Source organism: Gopherus evgoodei, chromosome 10 (assembly GCF_007399415.2).
Source record: "Gopherus evgoodei ecotype Sinaloan lineage chromosome 10, rGopEvg1_v1.p, whole genome shotgun sequence".
NCBI classification, from domain to species: domain Eukaryota; kingdom Metazoa; phylum Chordata; order Testudines; family Testudinidae; genus Gopherus; species Gopherus evgoodei.
In genome coordinates, this window is record NC_044331.1 from 39,800,084 (window position 1) to 39,819,483 (window position 19,400).

Sequence of the window (19,400 nt, forward strand, 5' to 3'; positions counted from 1 at the left end):
GCGTTAATTAAATTTGTGAGTGAACTCCTTGAGGGAGAATTGTAGGTCCCTGCTGTTTTACCTGCATTCTGCCTATATTTCATGTTATAGCCGTCTCGGATGATGACCCAGCACATGTTGTTTGATTTACGAACACTCACTGCAGATTTGACAAAACGCAAAGGAGGTACCAATGTGAGAATATCTAAAAATAGCTACAGCACTTGTCTCAAGGTTTAAGAATCTGAAGTGCTGTCCAAAATCTGAGAGGGATGAGGGGTGGAGCATGCTCTCATAATCTTAAAAGAGCAACACTCTTGATGCAGAAACTACAGAACCCGAACCACCAAAACAAAAAAAATCAACCTTCTGCTGGTGGCATCTGACTCAGATGATGAAAATGAACGTGCATCGGTCCATTCTGCTTTGGATCGTTATCGAGCTGAACCCGTCATCAGCATGGATGCATATCCTCTGGAATGGTGGTTGAAGCATGAAGGGACATATGCATCTTTAACACATCTGGCATGTAAATATCTTGCAACACCGGTTACAACAGTGCCGTTCAAACGTCTGTTCTCACTTTCAGGTGACATTGTAAACAAGAAGCAGGCACTGTTATCTCCTGCAAATTTAACCAGACATGTTTGTCTGAGCGATTGGCTGAAGTAGGAATGAGTGGACTTGTAGGCTCTAAAGTTTTACATTGTTTTATTTCTGAATGCAGTTATTTTTTTGTATATAATTTGACATTTGTAAGTTCAACTTTCATGATAGAGATTGCACTACAGTACTTGTATTAGGTGAATTGAAATATACTATTTATTTTGTTTTTTACAGTGCACATATTTGTATTAAAAATAAATAGAAAGTAAGCACTGTACACATATTATGTTGAAATAGAAATCAATATATTTGAAAATGTGGAAAATATCCAAAAATATTTAAATAAATGGTTTTCTATTATTGTTTAACAGTGCGATTAATCACGCAATTACTTTTGTTAAGATGAGACAACAGGTGAATACAACAGACAGATGATGTGGGAGGAATACAAGAAAACGACAAGACAGTACTGATCAGCATGACAAGCAGCAGTTCCAGCACACCAGCTGCCTAACCAATGGCAGATTCTCCAAAGTGCCCGTCCCCTTCCTAGTTTTCTTCTTCTCTGGCTGGGAAACCTCCCCCCTCCCCCACGGTTTTTTAATAGATCTCTTTGGATATCGTTAGTGAAAATGGCATACCACTGATCCCTGCAGAGCTGTGGTGGCTCAGCTGAGCAAATAATAATTTTTGGGTAGGGTTTACAAAAGCGTTGGCTGTTTTATAAGTTTTCCTGGCAGTAGATTCAGTTAGAATCCAGAGGACTTTCTGCACCAGATTAAAGCATGTTTAAAGCTTGACAAATGTTAGGCATAAAACTCATTGTGTAGGGCCCTAGTGGGAAGGAGGAGAGGAATACAGGGCCACTCGGGGGGGAGGGCGGGGGCAAATTGCCCAGGGCCCCATGGGGCCCCCACGAGAGCTTTTCAGGGCCCCTGGAGTGGGGACCCCCTGCTGCCGAATTACCACCGAAGCGGGACCCACCGCCGAAGTGCCAGCTCTTCGGCGGTAATTCGGTAGAGGAGGCCCACCCTGCGTGTCTTTGGGGCACTTCAGCGGCGGGTCCCAGAGCGGAAGAACCCCCCACTGCTGAATTACCACCGAAGCGGGAGGGCCCCGCACTGCCAAAGACCCCAAGCCCCCTGAATCCTCTGGAAGGCCCTGGAGGAATAGTGGCACACTAGTCTCTGGGCCAGGCTTTACACAACAAGACGCTCCACATTAGAACCTGATGTGACATTGCAGGTACTACCACATAACCTGACAGAGCTGTTCTGGCAGGTGGTCTCTTCAGGGGGCCAGTTGGTTCATTGAAGTGATGTCCCTCCGGAGGCCTGGATTCAAAACTGATCAGTTTCAACTATATCCATCCCAAAAGGGCCACACTTCAGCATGATGAGCAGAAATTGCCAACCTGCAACTCAAGCCTTTGAGTTCCATTGGCAGATGGCTGTGGGAGAGTCTATCTAGCTGGCAAGTCTGGTGTTACTTTGCTGCTTCTGAGTGCTAAAATGGGCCTCCCTTCGGCCTCTTGCTCTGTAGGGAGGTTGGAAGAATTCTCCTGGAGATGCAGGGAGGGAGGTTGGGAGTACAGTTCCTTGTAGACAGCTGCAGTTTCTGTGGAGGGGAGGTTCTCTCCTACGCTGGTACTGGACGCACGTTAAAACATGCATGTTTCTTTCAGATCTCCCAGATACCCCTGTTGACCTGGTGATAAACTGTCTGGATTGTCATGAAAATGCTTTCCTAAGAGATCAGCCTTGGTACAAAGCAGCTGTGGACTGGGCCAACCAGAACCGAGCCCCTGTCCTCAGCATAGACCCTCCTATGAGTGAAATGGAGCAGGGCATTGATGCCAAGTGGTCACTGGCCTTGGGACTGCCCCTGCCGCTGGGTGAGAGGGCAGGGCGAGTATATCTCTGCGACATCGGCATTCCGCAGAAAGTCTTTCAGGAAGTGGGAATAAACTACCACTCACCCTTTGGCTGCAAATTCGTCATCCCATTGCATTCAACATAGAGCAGACCCTGCAGTGTATCAGCCCTGGAGGGGGAGATGGGGCAGAGTCCTGCCTAGCAAGCTGTATAAAGGATCCTGACAAGTAAACTCTTGACGCCTTAAGGATGTAAAGTTCTGGAGTTTGTTTCTTCCAGAAGAAATATGCGTATTAAAAACATAAAAATTAAGGGAGCAAATGTTACTGCAAGATGCTTTCTCTCTCTCTCATGCCATTGGATGAAGGAATGTGGAAGAAGCTGGTATCTAACACTGGGAAAGGCAGCGCCTGGTCACCAGCCAGAGGATGGTTAAAGTGGGTGAGAGGGTTTGTTTATAGATGCAAGTGAAAGTCAGACAGCCTGGAGGTTTACAAGATGTTCTTTTAGTACTTCCGGGGCGGGGAAATTTAGCCCAGTGGGGGGCTCCTTTCAGGAGCAGTTACCCCTCGATGATGTAGAAATGTCTTTGTTACAGTTTTACTGTTTTGATTTTGTTCTTTATTTTCTTTTATGTTCATAAGAGCAATTATGTTAAGTCTCTTCTGGAGCTGCCAGGCCCCTGTGGATGGGGCTCTCTGTTTAGAAAGCAGGTGTGAAGTTTTTGTTCCTTGACTGCTTGCTGAGTGAATGCAGCCCAGGCCTGGAAACTGTAGGGGAGTGAGGCGTTTACCATGGTGTCCTTCCACCAGACAGTGCTTTGGGAAAGGCATTTTCCTAAGGTGGGTTTTTATTTCTCCAGCGAGCTGAGTAACCTCAGTGATTCGGAGAAGATGCGAGGGGAACAGGGAGACGTTACCCTCTTTTCTTTAATACCTTGTGTTCAGCACAGGTAGCGTTTGGATATATTAACGTAGAGCCTCAGTGCCCACTTTGCGAGTAGTGCTACCAGTGGCCCCTCCCCCTTTTTAGGAGGATCCTCCCTCCCAAAAAGTATGTGTGCTTTGTTCTAATGCACTGTTCCACATGGATCTCAATGGAGTCGGTGGAAATCATAGGGCACTTGCCTCTCCTGGTTATGCAAACTGTAAAGATGAGTCAAATGCTGTTTGTCTTAACATGCAGACAGCAGCGCGTGCAGAGTGTGTTCGGGGTGTTATGGAAGGCTTATGTTAACCCTTTAGTGGAGGAATCTTCCTCCAGGCCTGCTTGTCAGCTCAGTGTAGCACTATTAGCTGTATGGCCTCCTGAGCACAGATGATCTTGGTAGTGCTACAGCAAATGCTGTGCTTGGCAAGCTGATTTATTAGGCTGCCTTCAGAAGCACCTGCAGTATTGCTCCTGCATGCACTTGTGCACTGAAATCTGGTCCCTTATGCCTCAGGCATCACCACTGGTAGTGACCACTGTTATGTCATGTGGCTTTCAGAAAGCTTTGAACTTTCCAGCTACATCACATGTGAGGGAAGGTCAGAAAATTCTGACCTGAATTACTGTCTCGTCTCACCCTTTTTACTTTGCTAGCTGGTTTTGGGGCTGCAGATTTTTTCCCCCTATGTGCTGCAAGGAAAGTATTCATATTCATTGCACTGCCTAGAGTATGTGGTTTACTGAACCTTTGGCTGGCTCTGTAAATCTACCATGCTGGACCCTTTTATTGTCTCTCAACGTGCCAAACTATCACTGGCTAGTGATGAGAAATATTAAACTTGGACCAAAACAGTGCTCTGCCTGAGAGTTTCTGGGCTTTCCAAATTTCTGTTCTAGCAAAACCGACCTGAATTCCTCTGCTGCAGTTTGAACTTTGCTGGGAGCATAGGCTATGCTTAAAGTTCTGCCTGGTAGGTCTGTGCTGGCACTGACTGACTGCAACGCTTCTGTTGGTGCCTTTCCCAGGGGAGCTAGATCTCCTCTTGCTAAAGTGTAGAGTAGCTGTTCTGTGTGAAACACTTGGAGCTACTGCCTGGGTATTCAGCAACTGAACTCATGAAACTGCAACCAGCTGGGTTATGTGGGGATACAAGTCAGGCACTTGTATGTTTAAAAAAAAAAAATCCTGTTACTACTCATCTTAGAAGAGCTGCTAGGAACAAAGGCTGAGTGCACCCAGCAAAGTGAAAAAGAAAAGAGGGTGGCTGGGAGAGACTGTCTACCTGAGCAGTGCTCCAAGTCACTGAAGAATGGGAAAATACACCACACCCTAATCTGTACAGCACTATTTAATGTACCCTGGGGGAAGATGGCAAGCAGGTATTTCATACCACAGGGGGTGGGAATGGTGGGCGGGGCATTGGAGAAGAGCCCTGCTCTTATTCCATGGTACATTGATATCCAGGCAGCGCAGTCAAAACTTCCCATGCCAAATAGCACAGACCTCATCTACCTCAGGAGGATAAAGGGATTGTGGTTCAGCAAATTTCTCATGTGGAGGGTTAGACTACTCAGCTGTGTCCACTGGTTTACGCTTAATGGCCTTAGTGCTAACACAGATTATCAATGACTAAACTCTTCACTAACCTAATTGGGTGTATGTGGCTGTAGCTCTAGCTCTGTGTGTTTCTCTGCAAGGCTTAGAGCACCTATGCCTCAGGTCTAGTTTCAGCTTAATGCAGTAGCATTTAATGATAAGAGATAGCACTTGACTAGCAAGCTGCGCTGGTTAGTGACAGCATGGTGCATGAGGGGTTATCCTGGCAGGCAGCGTTAGTGCAAGGTACTGAGGATGTAGCAATTGCCTACACAAGGTAAAAAATTGATTAATCCCTGTACCAGTAACTCTGTAATTGCCTTGTTTTCACCTTCCTTTATAAAAGCAGAGCTGACTGTCACCTGTAAGAAAACAGCCTGCTGCTTGGCTCCTCTCCTGTATTATTTTACAAGCATCTTTACCTTGCCCAGGTTGAAGGTTGTCCTTTGTGAGCAGGGTGCAAGTTTGGAAGGGTTAAGAAACACTTTGAATTTTTTCTTCAAAGTGTGCAGCAGTGGCTGAGGTCCTACCAGCCGTATTAGAAGAGATAGTAAGAATTGCTCAAAGGGTTATTTTTTAAATAAAGAATTAAAGTAGCCAGTGTTATTGCTGCTGCAGACACTTGATGCCTCTGGGCAAGCGAAAGGATTTTAAGTGTGTGGGCACTGACAGATTCTAGATTGACTCATCTCAAGCACAACTAAGCAGCTTTAGGACAAGTTCTGTGTGTTACTCTACTAACCTTAATGCATTCTCCCTTTTAAGTAGCACAAGGGTGAGGGTGCTTGCTTTTCTTATGACAAGCAAAGTTGTGTTCTTGCCAGAGGAATGAAATCATTGGCCTTGTCCTAAACCAGATGCATCTTGTTGCACATCCATGTGATCAAGGCTTTGGGATTCTTGGCCCCTTGTCACACAGCTACTGCAGACACATGCTTTATGCTGGATGCAATAGACAACAGCAGGAAGAGATACAGGCTCCCCCTGACCCATTTGTCAGAGCTCTTCATTAAGATGTAGGCTTCAAGGGATGTTCACATCTTAAATACCAAAAGTTAACATTTTCACCAGTGTGCAAGGACTTGGGGTAGTGAATACTCAGGAGCTGACTTCCCAGGGCCCAGGAAAAGCAGCTGCCTAGAAATAAGCACTGGAATGGACTTTAGAAAGCAGAAATGCAACTTTCACTGCTCAGTAGTAACCAGCAGTAGATTTAAGTTCTGCATCATTCCCTCACAGCTTGTCATAGGAAAACATGCACCCTCTTTTCAGCAGCAGTGGATAAAACCCTGGCTTCAGGCACCCAGTGTAAAGACAACTGCACCACCACTCTGTAATGATGATATGACTGAAGCATTGACTTGGTGACAAACACTGTTGTACCATAATTCATGCAGCAGCTGGGGTAATACCAGCCTTGAAATAAAGTGCAACTATTCATGTGTGTTCAGTGACTTATGTATATGGGAAAAGTTTGCTCCACCTGCAAGAAAGAACCCTTGCACACAATTAAGCCCAGCCCAGCAGATATTCTACTAGTTACTTTCCTGAATAAAACCAGGAAGGTGCTTCAGGACTCTAGCCAAGCACAATACAAGCAGTTACAAGTGTTTTGAAAAGGTTTTTATATTTCCCTGGCAGTTATTGACAGGGACTAGCAAATCACCAAGAAGTAACCCCAATCCTCCCCTCCAATAGCACAGCCAGACTTGAGATTAACAGTGCAGTACCTCTCTCCTACACACTAGCTAATGGAGAAAACAAAGCAAGGTTAGGCCAGCTCATGCTTGGAAATGAAGGACTGCCTAGAGCCAGCAAAGCAGTAACATCTCACATTCATAATGATGCTGTTTTGTGGAGAAATATAAAACCACTCTTTATTTAACAGAAAAAATATGGCAGGGTGGGAGCAAAAAAATAGCTGGACACATTCCTACAAGTAAATTATCAAACAATAAGAAACACTTTATTTTAACTTTACAACATATAAATATGAGACATCTGTGCTTTCCATGTAGCTTTCTCCTCCCCCCTCCCATGCCCAGGGTCCATATCACATTGCACCAGTACCTCTGAACTCTGTGCTACAGGAGGGCTGATTGGAGCCTCTACAGCAGAGGTCAGACTGATCCAGGAGTATGTTCATATCCAGCAGGCATCACCACCCACCCATCTGTCATCTGCTCAGGTCACGGTTCGAGACTCGACTACACAGCATCCTTTCCTCTGGCGACAGGCCATTAAAGAACGGGTGCAGCAGAGCTTCAGAGAATGTGATCCTCTTGGAAGGATCAAACTCTAACATCCTTCTCATCAAGTCAAACAGCTGCACATGGTCCGGTGAATCATACAGCATGTAGCTCTGAAACAGAATAGTACAGATCCAGCTGCAGAAAAATGAAGGCAAACAGCTGGCAAAAACTAGACACGACCCTCCACACTATATATCTTGAGAGTTGGCAACCCCGCTACAGCTATGGCAGGGTGCTGCACCATCAGAACTTTATTCCTGAGAAAGCCACGGGAAGTTGCAGGAGATTTTGGGCATTCAAAGAAAGTTTCAAAGGTTGTCCCTTTACTTCCTCCACAAGCAGCCAAACCTAGGGATGGTAGAACCCTCTGGCAGTGGCGAGTGTCTCCTCCACCAGCGACAGCAGCAGCTCAAAGCAAATGTTGAGGAAGTGGCACTGCTCCCCTATCAACAGGTCCACATTTTTGCCCTCAGTGCAAACTTCTGTTGAGGTGACAGCCACCTCTGGCCTGATGTGGCCCATCTTCGATCTCTCCCACGTTCTTGCTGCATCCTTGTCTATTAGATTAATTTTTATCCAGTAGAGCACCAGGCAAATCTCTGATGGTCTCCACTGGGTGAGAAGTCACAGGATGCCCACTCCCACTTACATACTACCTCCCCCTTGTAGGGTGAAATCCCTTGGGAGCCATCATATGTACCCTTATATAGAGCCTCCACTCCCATCACCATAGTATCTGAGCATCTCACAATCTGTACTGTATTTATCATCACATCCCTTGGGAGGTAGGGCAGAGCTATCACCCCCATTGGGCAGAGGAGGAACTGTGGCACAGTGATGCTAAGTGACTTGCCCAAGGTCACATAGGAAGTCAGCAGCTGAGTAGGGAATAGAATCCAGGTGTCCTGAGTCCCAGTCTAACTCCCTGACTACGGAACCAATCTTCCTCTCCAGCACAGGGCTCCTCTGCCCTGTGATGGGGGCACAAGCTGGACCCCAACCTTCCAACAGACAAAGCCCAAGGTTGCCATGCCCAGATGCAGTCCTGCACGGATCCCCTCAGCCTTCCTGCCTGGAATAGTCTGGAAGATCACATTCCCTGTAAGCTGGGGGTTCTCCTCAAGTCCTTTCAATGAGCAGTAGCCACATGAGAGGGTTCCCTGTCCTGCCTCAAAGGATTAAAACTAGCCAGACATGTCCTCAGTTTTCTTTAAGAATAAAGGCAGAGTAAGAGTAACCTACACATCTTTCTATAGCGATCTTCACCATCACAGTCCCTATTTCACAGCTGGGGAACTGGAGGCACCCAAAGAGATTTGCCCCAGGCCACAGCAATCCAGTCACAGCTCCAGTACAGAACCCAAGGCCATGAGTTTCAGAAGCGCAGAACATCCATTGAAGCTGGAGTGCTCAGCACTGTTAGAGACCAGGCTCCCACTCTTAATCCCATCTACAGGAGCGTGGTACTGCCATGGAATTCTAAGGGCTTGCCCATCTATAGAACACAGTGTAGGGAGCAGACCCGAACTGGCTGGTGGAGGAGCTACATGGCCTAACAATTCCATCCCTAATTTCTGATTCTTACCACACTGCACTGACACAAAGTGAAGTCTTTACTAACTGCGACTACAGCTGATTTGGGAACAGGATTGGGAGTGATTATAAAGCATTGGGTAATAGGCTCTGTAAAAGCTAATACAGCTTAAAACAATTATATTGGGACCGACCAGTCATTCTAGTCTTGGCAAGGTTCTGTTTTTGTGCCAAGGTGCTCCCTGCATATACAGAATGAAGCTACCAATTTGTCTCCCATGTCATTTAGATACTGACAGCAGCACCCCCATTTTCATCCAGTGTCATCTCACTCCAAGAACGTGCCAGGTGACACGGTGGAAGCTAGGACACTCAGCACCCATTGCAGAGCTAGCTAAGCTTTCTATAGAAATCAGAGCAGCATCTCATACCCGCAGTGGTTTGCAGTTCTCTTGGACGTATCTTCCATCTGATGTGTTCTCATCCCATACCAGGCCCCCCTTGTGGAAGTACTTCTGTTTCCTGTACAATAAAAGGAACTATTCAAGAGAAATCGGGGGGGTGCACACGTACGGGGTATGCGTAGCCTTACTGCAAGGCAAGACATCAGTACTAAGACTCAAACTATATATAATATAAGCCAGCCAGTGCTTTCAGAGGATGCTGTAACCCCTTTTCCAAAGCACTTCAGAAAACTATATGCTTGGTATTCTACCAGCCCAGCCAGCAATCAAGGTGGTCTTAAAAGCTAAGCCTCGTTAAAGCCAAACTAGACGGTTTCTAGCAGCCAATACTTGGGGTTTTAATATAAATCTCGTATATAGCACTTTTCATCCATGGATTTCAAAGCACTTTACAAAGATAGTAAAGTATCATTCCCATTTCACAGATGGGAAAAACAGGCAGAGAGGGGACGTGACTTGCCCAAGGTCAAACATTAGGGTCAACGGCAGAGCAGGGAACAGAACCCAGGTCACCCGTTTCCCACTGTAGTGCCCTAGCCACTGGACCATGCTGCGAGAAAACAATAGAAGTTTCAGATTTTGATGCTGTTTGCATGAAAGTTCACTGTCTTATCAGGCAGGAACGGAGGCCCTGTCTCAGCAAAAGTATTGAAGAAATCCTAGGCAAGGCCCCCTTAGTGGCATAGAACAACAGGGTTCCACTATTTCTAGGCTGCTCAGGCATTTTTACCAGCCCCTGTACTCAACCTCATTTTTATTTCAAGTTCAAGTCTTTTCTTGACCCTACGATCTCCACCCAGAGCTACAACCCTAGTGTTAGGATTCTGATGTGTGGCTTCTCTGCATCAGAGATGGTATCCCGCCTATTCCCCATCACCAGAACAATGCAACAGCCAAGTCAGCTGCTCAGAGTTCAGAAGCTGGTTCTCACCGGGTTTTGTGGATCATCTGAGATGGGATTGGCCCAAGGATTTTTTCCATCATTACAAGGTGCTCACGATTCTCATGAGTCTGCGGAGGAAGAACGACTGGGTTATTTTCTTAGCCTTGAAACAGTCACACAACAAAGACAGGAAGGTCTAAACCCACCCTTCCAAGGCTGGACTAGTAGGACAGTCTCCTCATGGTACCCAGAAAAATGTAGACCCAAATCTACAAAGGTATTTGGGCTCCTAACTTCCCCTGAGTTCAATGGAAATTAGGAGCATAAATACCATTGTTGATTAGGGCTTCATGGCTTAAAAGGGAACTAAAGCTTACACAGTTCAGTCAAGGGCGTAAAGGCCTTGCGAAAGTGTACCTGAAAGAGTGTGAAGCCACGGTAATACTCAAATAGAATGCAGCCAATACTCCAGACATCACATGGCTGTGCCCAGCCCAGCTCTGCAATGAAGAAGACAGAAAATGACTGAGCTTTCAGTGACAAATGTGGAGCTTGAACAAATTCCTTGCTGGTGGTTTTTAGTTTCCTTTAAAATTGGAGAGACCAAAAACTCAGCTACACGCCCAGTGGATTTCTGTGGTAAGATGACTGCTTAGTCCTCTGGGAGTCAGAGGACCAGAACAGAGAGAGGCCACCTTTTCAGTCTGTGCAGTGAAGTGGTTATTCTCTGATTAACTCAACTGCGATATCTCACATGAGCATCTCAGATCTCTGCCATCCCACATCTCTGTGCCGAGCACTCACCCAAAGTTCTGGGCACATATTTACAGACAATATTTTGCTTAAATGAAAGCGTTGTCTTTGTTCCAGGCTCTGGACGTGATGCAGACTGGGTGTGCTGCCTCAGCAGTCCCAATGCCCCATCTGCAGCACCACCCAAATCTTCGCTCACAAGAGACCCATCACAGCAGCAGGTTTAACTTTTTGTCTAAATATGCCAGTGTAGATTGTCACCTTTCTCCACTCCAGAATCAGAGATTTTCCAGTCAGTTCATTCTTGCAAAGCCCAATTCTTACCCTAATGTACCCCATACCCCACTCCCCAGAAACCCATCAGTAAAGACAGAAGCGTAACTCCACTCACCCAGAATCACCTCTGGCGGGCGGTAATGCCGAGTAGCAACAATAGTAGTGTGATGCTCATGGTCAAAGGTGGCGCTTCCAAAGTCGGCCACACGGATGTTTGTGTTCCTAATAGATTTCTCCTCACAGCTCTGCAACACAAGAAATAGCGATAAGGAACCTGGATATCCGTATCAGCAGTAAAAAGGGCCACAAAATACAGAAACATCGCACTTGTATAGGGCCTTCCATCAGAGATCTCAAAGCTCTTTAACCTAGGTAGCCAAGTACTCTTCGTTTTACAGATTGGAAAGGCCAGGAATAGAATGCAGGCCTCCTGACTTCGTCTCCTGTGTCCAAGCCACTGGAGATGATGGCCCTCATGCTCAACCAGAGAATGGGAAAAAGGAAAATCTTTTTCTTGCAGAAAGAGGCAAGGCATTCAATCACTTCACCCTCTCGCTCAGAGACACAACCTACCTTGGTCTCATTGTACATGGTGTCGAAATCGGAATTCACAAAGAGGATGTTTTCAGGTTTGAGGTCAGTGTGAGTCAGCTGGTTGTCATGTAAAACTGCGGAGAGGAGAGAGGAGAGAAAAGTTTAAGAATCAAGCACTGGACCCTCCGTACAGCTATGTCGGTTACATCGACCCCCTGCAAACACATGCTCCCTTGCCCCAAGGAATCGTACTTTGAACCAGAGTGCAATGTGCTGCACCATGACCCATGTCAACTGTGTATCAAACAGCTTCATTAAGCTACATAGAATTATCTTATTTGTAGCCAAGTTCCTCACTATATGTCATCACATTTTAACTGTTAAATATACATTTCAGTCATCCCATCAAGTCCGTCACATACAGGCAGTAAGTCATCTGTGTGAAGCTCACAAGGTTTAGTTTCCCCTCTTTCAGGAGGAAACTGAGGTGAATCTAGAAGCCATGTCCTCAGTCCACCTCCCTTCACTGTTCTCCAAAAACATCGGAATCGCTCACCTGATTTTAAACTCTTCAGACTGTGAAAAGTGAGACTAGCCAAAATGTTCAGACACAATTAACATGCATGTAAAAACAAACGGGAAGAAAACACTAGCTGGCGAGTAGAACTCACCTCATTGCTGCAGACAACCGTGGCAAAGGAATCTGGGTAACTTACATCTCAAGGCATGGCAGAGCTGGTATGCCATGTGCCGGATCTGGGGAAGAGGATATGGCTGAAAGTTATTCTCCTTCAAGAATTCAAAAGTGTTCTTGCCCAGAAGCTCAAAGGCGATGCACATGTGGCCATGGAAGTTGAACCAATCGGACATCAGGACACACAAACTGGAAAGAATGGATAATAAGGATGTTATTGGCCACACAACACACTTCCAAGGAAGTAGTATTCCCATCCCTCCCTCTCTCCAAGTAACTAGCACACACACACTCAGTTTGCACACACAGCACAGCCATGCTTCTCTCTAAGCAACCTGGGATTCTCCTGCTCAATCATCCAGAGATGCCAAGGACATAGATACCCTAGTGTAAGCTGCAAAATTCTTACACTGAAGTGCGGGGGGGTGTGTGGAAGGGCAAATGTTTCACTATAAAGAACTGTGTTTAGTTAATATGGAAGCATAAATTAACCCAATTCCAAGATATTTAAATGGTCGATAATTACATATTCTGGGACCTGGGAATAAAAGTCACAATTCAGACTGAAAAAAGCCCTTCTATATTCCCAATTCCAGAAGGTGGATGAGGGAGAAGACGACACCATTTTCTAGGTAGATGGAAAAGGCAGGTATTACGTTTCCATGCTCTTATCTCCGGTTCTCCCCCATGCTACCTTGCTCCATCCACTCTCCTCTCTGAGTAGATACGACAGCACTAAGCAGCAGCAACTTCTATGCAAGAGATCAAACTTACTATTTGTTGTCCTTGTCTCGCTCTCTAATTTTCTTTAGAACATTAATTTCCAGTCTGGCTGCTTCCCGGTACTTTCCCACATTTCTAATAATTTTCAGTGCCACCTGGGATTTACCTCTGCAGAGGGGAAGATGACACATGAATGAGTCAGACGTGGAGTGGCCCAGACCACCTCAACAAAGAATTGTCCCTAGACAAAAAACAATTCCCAGATTCTGAGATTCTTACCCAATTCCTTTTTGGATGGGGAATGAGAAAATGTCTCTACGATAAATCCTGGGGTGTGGTAGGAGACACCGGTCATTTTTCATCCCCTCCCCAAATCGGTTCTCAGGGCCATGCAGTGGGAGCAAACCACAGCTGCCCATCACTGTATTAGTAAGTTATACCCTGTAATTGACTGCAGTATGAAACTGGGAAATGCAGCTTGGGAAAAGCCAGGATCAAGGAGAATCCATCACCCCCGCTTCATCTGCATATTCTTCCACCTGAGGCAACTAAAACCACTTTGTGGGAATGGTCCCCAGTCACCCTCCCAAGGCTTGCTGGGAGCTAATGCACTTATCCAAACGACACCTTACTCTGCACATACTATAGGACTGGGGAGCCACTCATATATCCACAGGATGGGAGAGGTGGAAATCATCCACGATGCACTGCTGGCCACACCCCTTTGCTTTCCTCATCCTCCTCACTGGCCTCTGAGGGATTATCTCCGGTGCACCTCCAAAGGACTTAAGGACTGGGATTTCCCTACTCCATATTTTACAGTGCACAAGAGAGGGACTCCACCCCTGCAGACTTCACGAAGGGGAAGAATGCTTCCTCCCAAAGTCCTGTGTTCTCTTCAGCCCCAGTTATGACTAAGCTCTCTGGGGAAGGACTGTCTTTTCTGGTGGGTTCGTATAGCCCCTAGCTCAGTGGGGTCCTGGGCAAAGACAATACAAACTAACAACATTTCCCCCTACCTCCCAAAAATTAAGGTGCTGTTCAGGTCACAGGCATGTAGTGCCCTGAGTGTATACTACACTTCCAGCACATTAGAGACTGAGGAAAATGAGAGTTAAGCTTGCACCTTTTGCAATACATCACAATCTCTCACAAATCACCACCACTGTCTAACTCTGTCCCTGCAGACACAAAAGCCAAAGTTCATACTTTGGGGGAATGGGGCAATCAAGCACTGCCTATTTCACTAAATGGTCATCAGAAAGTATACATCAAGTGATTGTAATTCTGCAGTAGTTACTAGGCTGTAACAAGCCTCCCCTGCAGGCATATAAACACATCTTGTTTCCATTGATCAAGCCAAGCCCTACAACACATGTAAGTTCAGAGATATATTTAAGTGAACACCTGGCAGTCATATTAATAGCACAAACACCGACAAAGGGGATGATATCCCTTTGGCAAATCTGGGATGGGCATATAATGGAGTGGAGAGCAAGGCCAGCAAAATAACAGTTTGTGGGGAATTTGATGATCTGCCCATTCTTGTCTGTTAGCAAAAGACGTTGAGTGGAATCCCAGCTGAGGCAAACTAATGTTGAATAATCGCTTCTAACAGAACTGCAGAAAGCCACAGAATACGATGGCCTCATGTTGTAATCAATAAGGTCACCTAAGCACATCTCTTCTTTCCCCTCCCACTTTGCTAGTGACTTTTTTGGAAGGGAGAGGAAGAGCACAGTGGCACCTAGACTAAACAGGTCATGGGTTCAGCGCCAGATGCTGAGTGTGGAAGAGCTGGGGATTGTGTATCAGCATCTAAGAGGAAACTGAAGACCATCTGAAGAGGACAGGACAAATCGACACCACCTCATCAATGTCTGAACTGACTGGTACATGATAGGTAAGTCACTTAGAGACCAAGGATAGCATACCTGGCATGGTCCACACACTCCACAACTTTACCAAAAGTGCCTTCACCTAGGCTGCCGACAATCTCATCTAGGAGAGAAAACAAGAGCCGATGTGAGCTTCGAGAACCAGACAGGCATGAGGTCCTGCAATTTCACAGCATCACATCTCAAAAAGGTATCTCCCTGCTACACTCTTTAAAACAGAAGTGTCTATTGTCTGCTTCAGGCAATTACTGGTCAGCCCATTTATAAGCAATAAACACTAGAGACCCCTCCAGTACAATAAGAGAGATCTTGCTAACATGGGGATAGAAAGTAGAGAGGTAAAGTTTTACGAAAGGTGGCTGTACATCGCTCTTGGAGCCAATCGCCGATTCTGCACACCAGGTGACCTTCCTTGTCATCTTCCACGCTCCTGCTGCGTTTACTGCTCTGTTGGCTTCTCTGCACACACCGCCCCCCGAAACGACATCCGACCAATCGCACACAGCGGGCAGTTCCGATTGGCAGATTGAGTTGTCATTCAAAGGTGGAGACGACGATGCGTCGGTGGTTGGATTTTCCAGATCCCCGCATTTCATAAGGCACACAGCATATATAACGATAGGGATATTGCAAGGGACACGTCAAGACACAAACTAACTTCAAAACAGAAAAGTAAAAAACAGCTACAGGTATGTAAAGAACTGTCTCATTAGCTACAGTGTCTGATGCAGCTGCCTCTAAGCGGAAAGTGCCACCCTCTTCTCTGGAAGGGGGCAGCAGCTGGGATGCTCCAGTCACTGGGTTCGTACAAGCATTCCCCCCATGTTTTGCCACAGAGGAGCAAATTCCTCTATGTGAACAGAGGACACTGCCAGCGGCGCAAGAAGAGCGAATGCTTTGCCAGTCACGTCACTTTCTCCAGTGGCAAGTGTGCCGATGGGTAGAGTACACAAGTCGGGTTGGTCAGGCTGTCCAGTAGAAGCCAGATTAGCAGTTCCCCCTTTGTGGAGTCTGTCCTGCTTTCCTTTGTATGTTTATTAATAAACATCTCCAGCTATCCCAGGAACCTGTCCCACCCTTAACCCAATACTACTCAGCCCTTCCCATCCTGATGGAACCAATAACACAATTGATCCTACATCTGCAAGCCTGACTGGACCCACAGAGGGCCAGTGTCATTGTCCTTCCTTGAAACAGATTTAAAGCTTGAAAGAATTCTAGAAGCAGGAGAGTTAAGTCCCTGGAGAGCCTTATACCTCATAGCTCCTGGTCTGCTAAAGGTAAGAGCTCACAATCAAGCTCATCGCTACTAGCTTCTACTGGAAAACCAGCCAAACATTCCTGGAGGTTCCTTCCCGCCAGCAGAAACACCCTTCCCCCCTTCTTCCCCTCCCCCAAAGCCAACAACTCTTCTGTCCAATGACTGAACTTTTCTATTTAGTCCCTCTAAAAAAAGAAGTGTAAAATTAGTCACATTCTATCTAGTGAGAGATATGGTAACAGGGCTCTACACTTCCATGTCTGAACTTCCTAATATGTACTCCGCCATACTCCTTCCCAACATGTCAAGAAGAATGAACTACAGACAGACAAAGTTTAAGAGATCGTCTGAAATGGAGAAAAGTTTTGGAGAGTACTTGACATAGCTGCTGTGAGACTTCACAATACAAAGAGTAGAAATCACAACAACCGAAACCTGCACAGTACCACCACACACACACACAGTTGTTATTGGAGCATTTCAATTGTTTAACCTTGGCATTAAAATTCAAATAAAATTGGCTGGAAAAAGAGGAACATGATGGGCCATTAAGCGTTCCAAACCATGCAAGTATCCAATATAACCACAGGGGTTAGGAATCAATCACTTTGTTTAAACTATAGAAAAGCAACAAACTTGAGAACTGTGAATAGTAGTAACGGGTCCTTACTAGGTTATGACCGAGGCGGTAAAGTAAAGACATTTGGATGAGCATCTCACAACACTTCCAAGTCACTCCATTACCCTGGGATAACCTCCCCTCCCCCCTTTGCCACAAGTTGATTGTTAATCATCACTAATTAGGAGAAGGAGGTTGTCATTCATTCCAGTCAGAGAGAGAACAGTGACATTCTCAAACAAAAAACTTCAGTTCAAGGAAACTAGTGACAACAGGGCACCTCTCCCGAGTATTGTGGAAAAGTGGTTGATAACAGTTCTGAAGAATGGGTTTGACGCAGCTGCCTTGTCCTAAGGGGTACGAGATTCTGCCACAACAAACGTATCTACACTGGAGTATCTTATGCTGTCACAATGTAGCAGTATCAACTCAGGCAGAAGTTTCAAAATGCAGCAGAGTGGAATCTTCAAGCGAAGAAAAGAGGAGAGACAACCATAGTGGATGCTGCAACAGTGCAGGCCTACATCCAGGAGTTCCCCTTCTAAGTGTGCAGACAAGCATTGCAGCTGGCTTCACTGCACTCCCCCCGCCCACCCCGTGCCTTGGGAAGCCAGGCTTTATTTCCAGATGCTAGGAATGGTCTGTCAAAATTAGCAACGATTAATGCTTCCAGTTTAAAGACACAGTGAAGTGAAACAAGAACAAAACAGAAGAGGGATTAGAGGTACTCACCCAGTGTATTCAGAGCTACAGAAGGTAAAAAAGTTAAAACCTGAACAATCCTGAACTCATCTGGATGCTACTCACCGATGAGGCACTGCTACAAGACCTGGTCTTGCGTTTCCGGCAGCGATGCTGGTGCTTCCTTGTTCGGTGGTGCTCTCTGTCCCGTGATCTCCGGCAGTGGTGTGAGCGGGTAGAGTAATAATCCTCTCCGAAAGAAGGGCTTCGGTCTTCAAACCTGTAGTTATCGCTCTCCCGTCTGTCTCTGTACCTCCTTTGGTAAGGCATCCTCTCGTGGCTGCATTACAAATAAAAACCCACTTACAAACCGGGGAAGGCAGAGCACACTGCACGAACAACAGAGCGCTGCGGCATGCAAAGGCAGCCTGACTATGCATGCTCTTGTGCCCTCTGCAGGATAGTGAGGAACAACAGTAGCAGTTCTGAACTGAACCCTGCCTGATCTGGGAGTTTGCACCGTATCACAGGACTTTTGGCCAAGTATTTCAAATGGAAGGGATGTCAGAAACGATGTGGTATTCTCTCCTTTATGGGAAATAAGGCTTAAGGTGCAAATTTAGATCTGGGAAGGACTAGATTCTATGTGCCTTATCACTGCAGTCTGGGAGTACTTTCCTCACAACCGCTCCCTCCCCCTATGCAGTAGGGAAGTTTTTTTCGTTTTGTTTTTTTTAAAACAGATGGGGAATTAAGGCCCAGAGAGACTAAGTGATTTGCCCAGGCAGACAGAGAATTCCAGGGTAGCACAATGGGAACTTACCCCACCATTGCCTTAACAACCACACCATCCTTCCTCTCATTGACGGCCCTAAAGACTAGAGTCCTTCATTTAATTACACAGCAGGTGCTGCATGCTCAACACAAGCAACCCTGTGCATCTGAAGAAGTGAGCTGTAGCTCACGAAAGCTCATGCTGAAATAAATGTGTTAGTCTCTAAGGTGCCACAAGTACTCTTGTTCTTTTTGCGGATACAGACTAACACGTCTGCTACTCTGAAACCCCATGTTACTGCACATCTTGACCAGAAAGGATTACCTCTGTGGGCCAAAAGGACTGTTCAGTCTCTACAGTCAGTACCCGGTTTCTGACAGGGTGAATTAAATTTTTTTTTTATTTAAATCCAGTTTTTGACATAAAATCCTTTTTGAGGAAAAAAACGTATCTAAAGATAGCTTTTGAGTTATAATGTATCTTAATTAAAACTCTCTCATCATGGAATAGGGATAATAAATTCTAATATATTCATGTAATCTTTAAGAAAAGTTTTGTAAATGGCGTTCCAATAGTTCACGGATTAAGGACTCAATTTTATGGGGTTCCAGGGGCTTCTGTACAGATTATTTAGGTTAATCTTTCTACCTACCCAATGGGACTCAGTGCTCAGTGTAGAACAGGGGCGGGCAAACTTTTTGGCCTGAGGGCCACATCAGGTTTCGGAAACTGTTTGGAGGCTGCGCCTCCCCAAACAGCCAGGCATGGCCAGCCCCTGCCCCCTATCTGATCCCCCCCTTCTTCTCACCCCCTGATGTCCCCCCGAGACTCCTGCCCCATCCAACCCCCTGTTCTGATGCCCCCCCCAGACCCCTGCCCCATCCACCCCCCCACTCCCTGTCCCCTGACAGTCCCCAGAACCCCTGCCCTGACTGCTCCCCGCCCGCCCATCCACCCCCCCCCTTCCCGACTGCCCCTCCAGGACCTCTGCTCCCATTCAATCCCCCTGTTCCCCACCCTCTGGCTGTCCTGACCCCTATCCACACCCCCACCCCCTGACCACCACCC

At 46.3% G+C, this 19,400-nt stretch overlaps 2 protein-coding genes across 11 annotated transcripts in view; one reads left to right on the plus strand and one right to left on the minus strand.

Annotated features, from left to right (window-relative positions):
• EDC3 (enhancer of mRNA decapping 3) overlaps window positions 1-6,440 on the plus strand; it is a 78,617-nt gene extending 72,177 nt beyond the window's left edge. For all 8 annotated transcript variants that reach the window (XM_030578519.1, XM_030578522.1, XM_030578523.1 and 5 more), the window contains one exon: window positions 2,270-6,440. In XM_030578519.1, the coding sequence (XP_030434379.1) occupies window positions 2,270-2,604 (335 nt within the window). In that variant the 3' untranslated portion in view covers window positions 2,605-6,440. The remainder of the gene's footprint in view (window positions 1-2,269) is intronic.
• Window positions 6,441-6,920: 480 nt separating this feature from the next.
• CLK3 (CDC like kinase 3) overlaps window positions 6,921-19,400 on the minus strand; it is a 30,328-nt gene continuing 17,848 nt past the window's right edge. For 2 of the 3 annotated variants that reach the window (XM_030578526.1, XM_030578527.1), the window contains exons 3-13: window positions 17,684-17,897; window positions 15,362-15,455; window positions 15,033-15,099; window positions 13,150-13,266; window positions 12,398-12,564; window positions 11,721-11,815; window positions 11,263-11,392; window positions 10,536-10,618; window positions 10,167-10,246; window positions 9,203-9,293; window positions 6,921-7,348 (exon numbers count right to left, since the gene is read on the minus strand). In XM_030578526.1, coding sequence (XP_030434386.1) covers window positions 7,163-7,348; window positions 9,203-9,293; window positions 10,167-10,246; window positions 10,536-10,618; window positions 11,263-11,392; window positions 11,721-11,815; window positions 12,398-12,564; window positions 13,150-13,266; window positions 15,033-15,099; window positions 15,362-15,455; window positions 17,684-17,897 — 1,324 coding nt within the window. In that variant the 3' untranslated portion in view covers window positions 6,921-7,162. The remainder of the gene's footprint in view (window positions 7,349-9,202; window positions 9,294-10,166; window positions 10,247-10,535; window positions 10,619-11,262; window positions 11,393-11,720; window positions 11,816-12,397; window positions 12,565-13,149; window positions 13,267-15,032; window positions 15,100-15,361; window positions 15,456-17,683; window positions 17,898-19,400) is intronic. The other variant, XM_030578528.1, reaches the window with a different exon arrangement.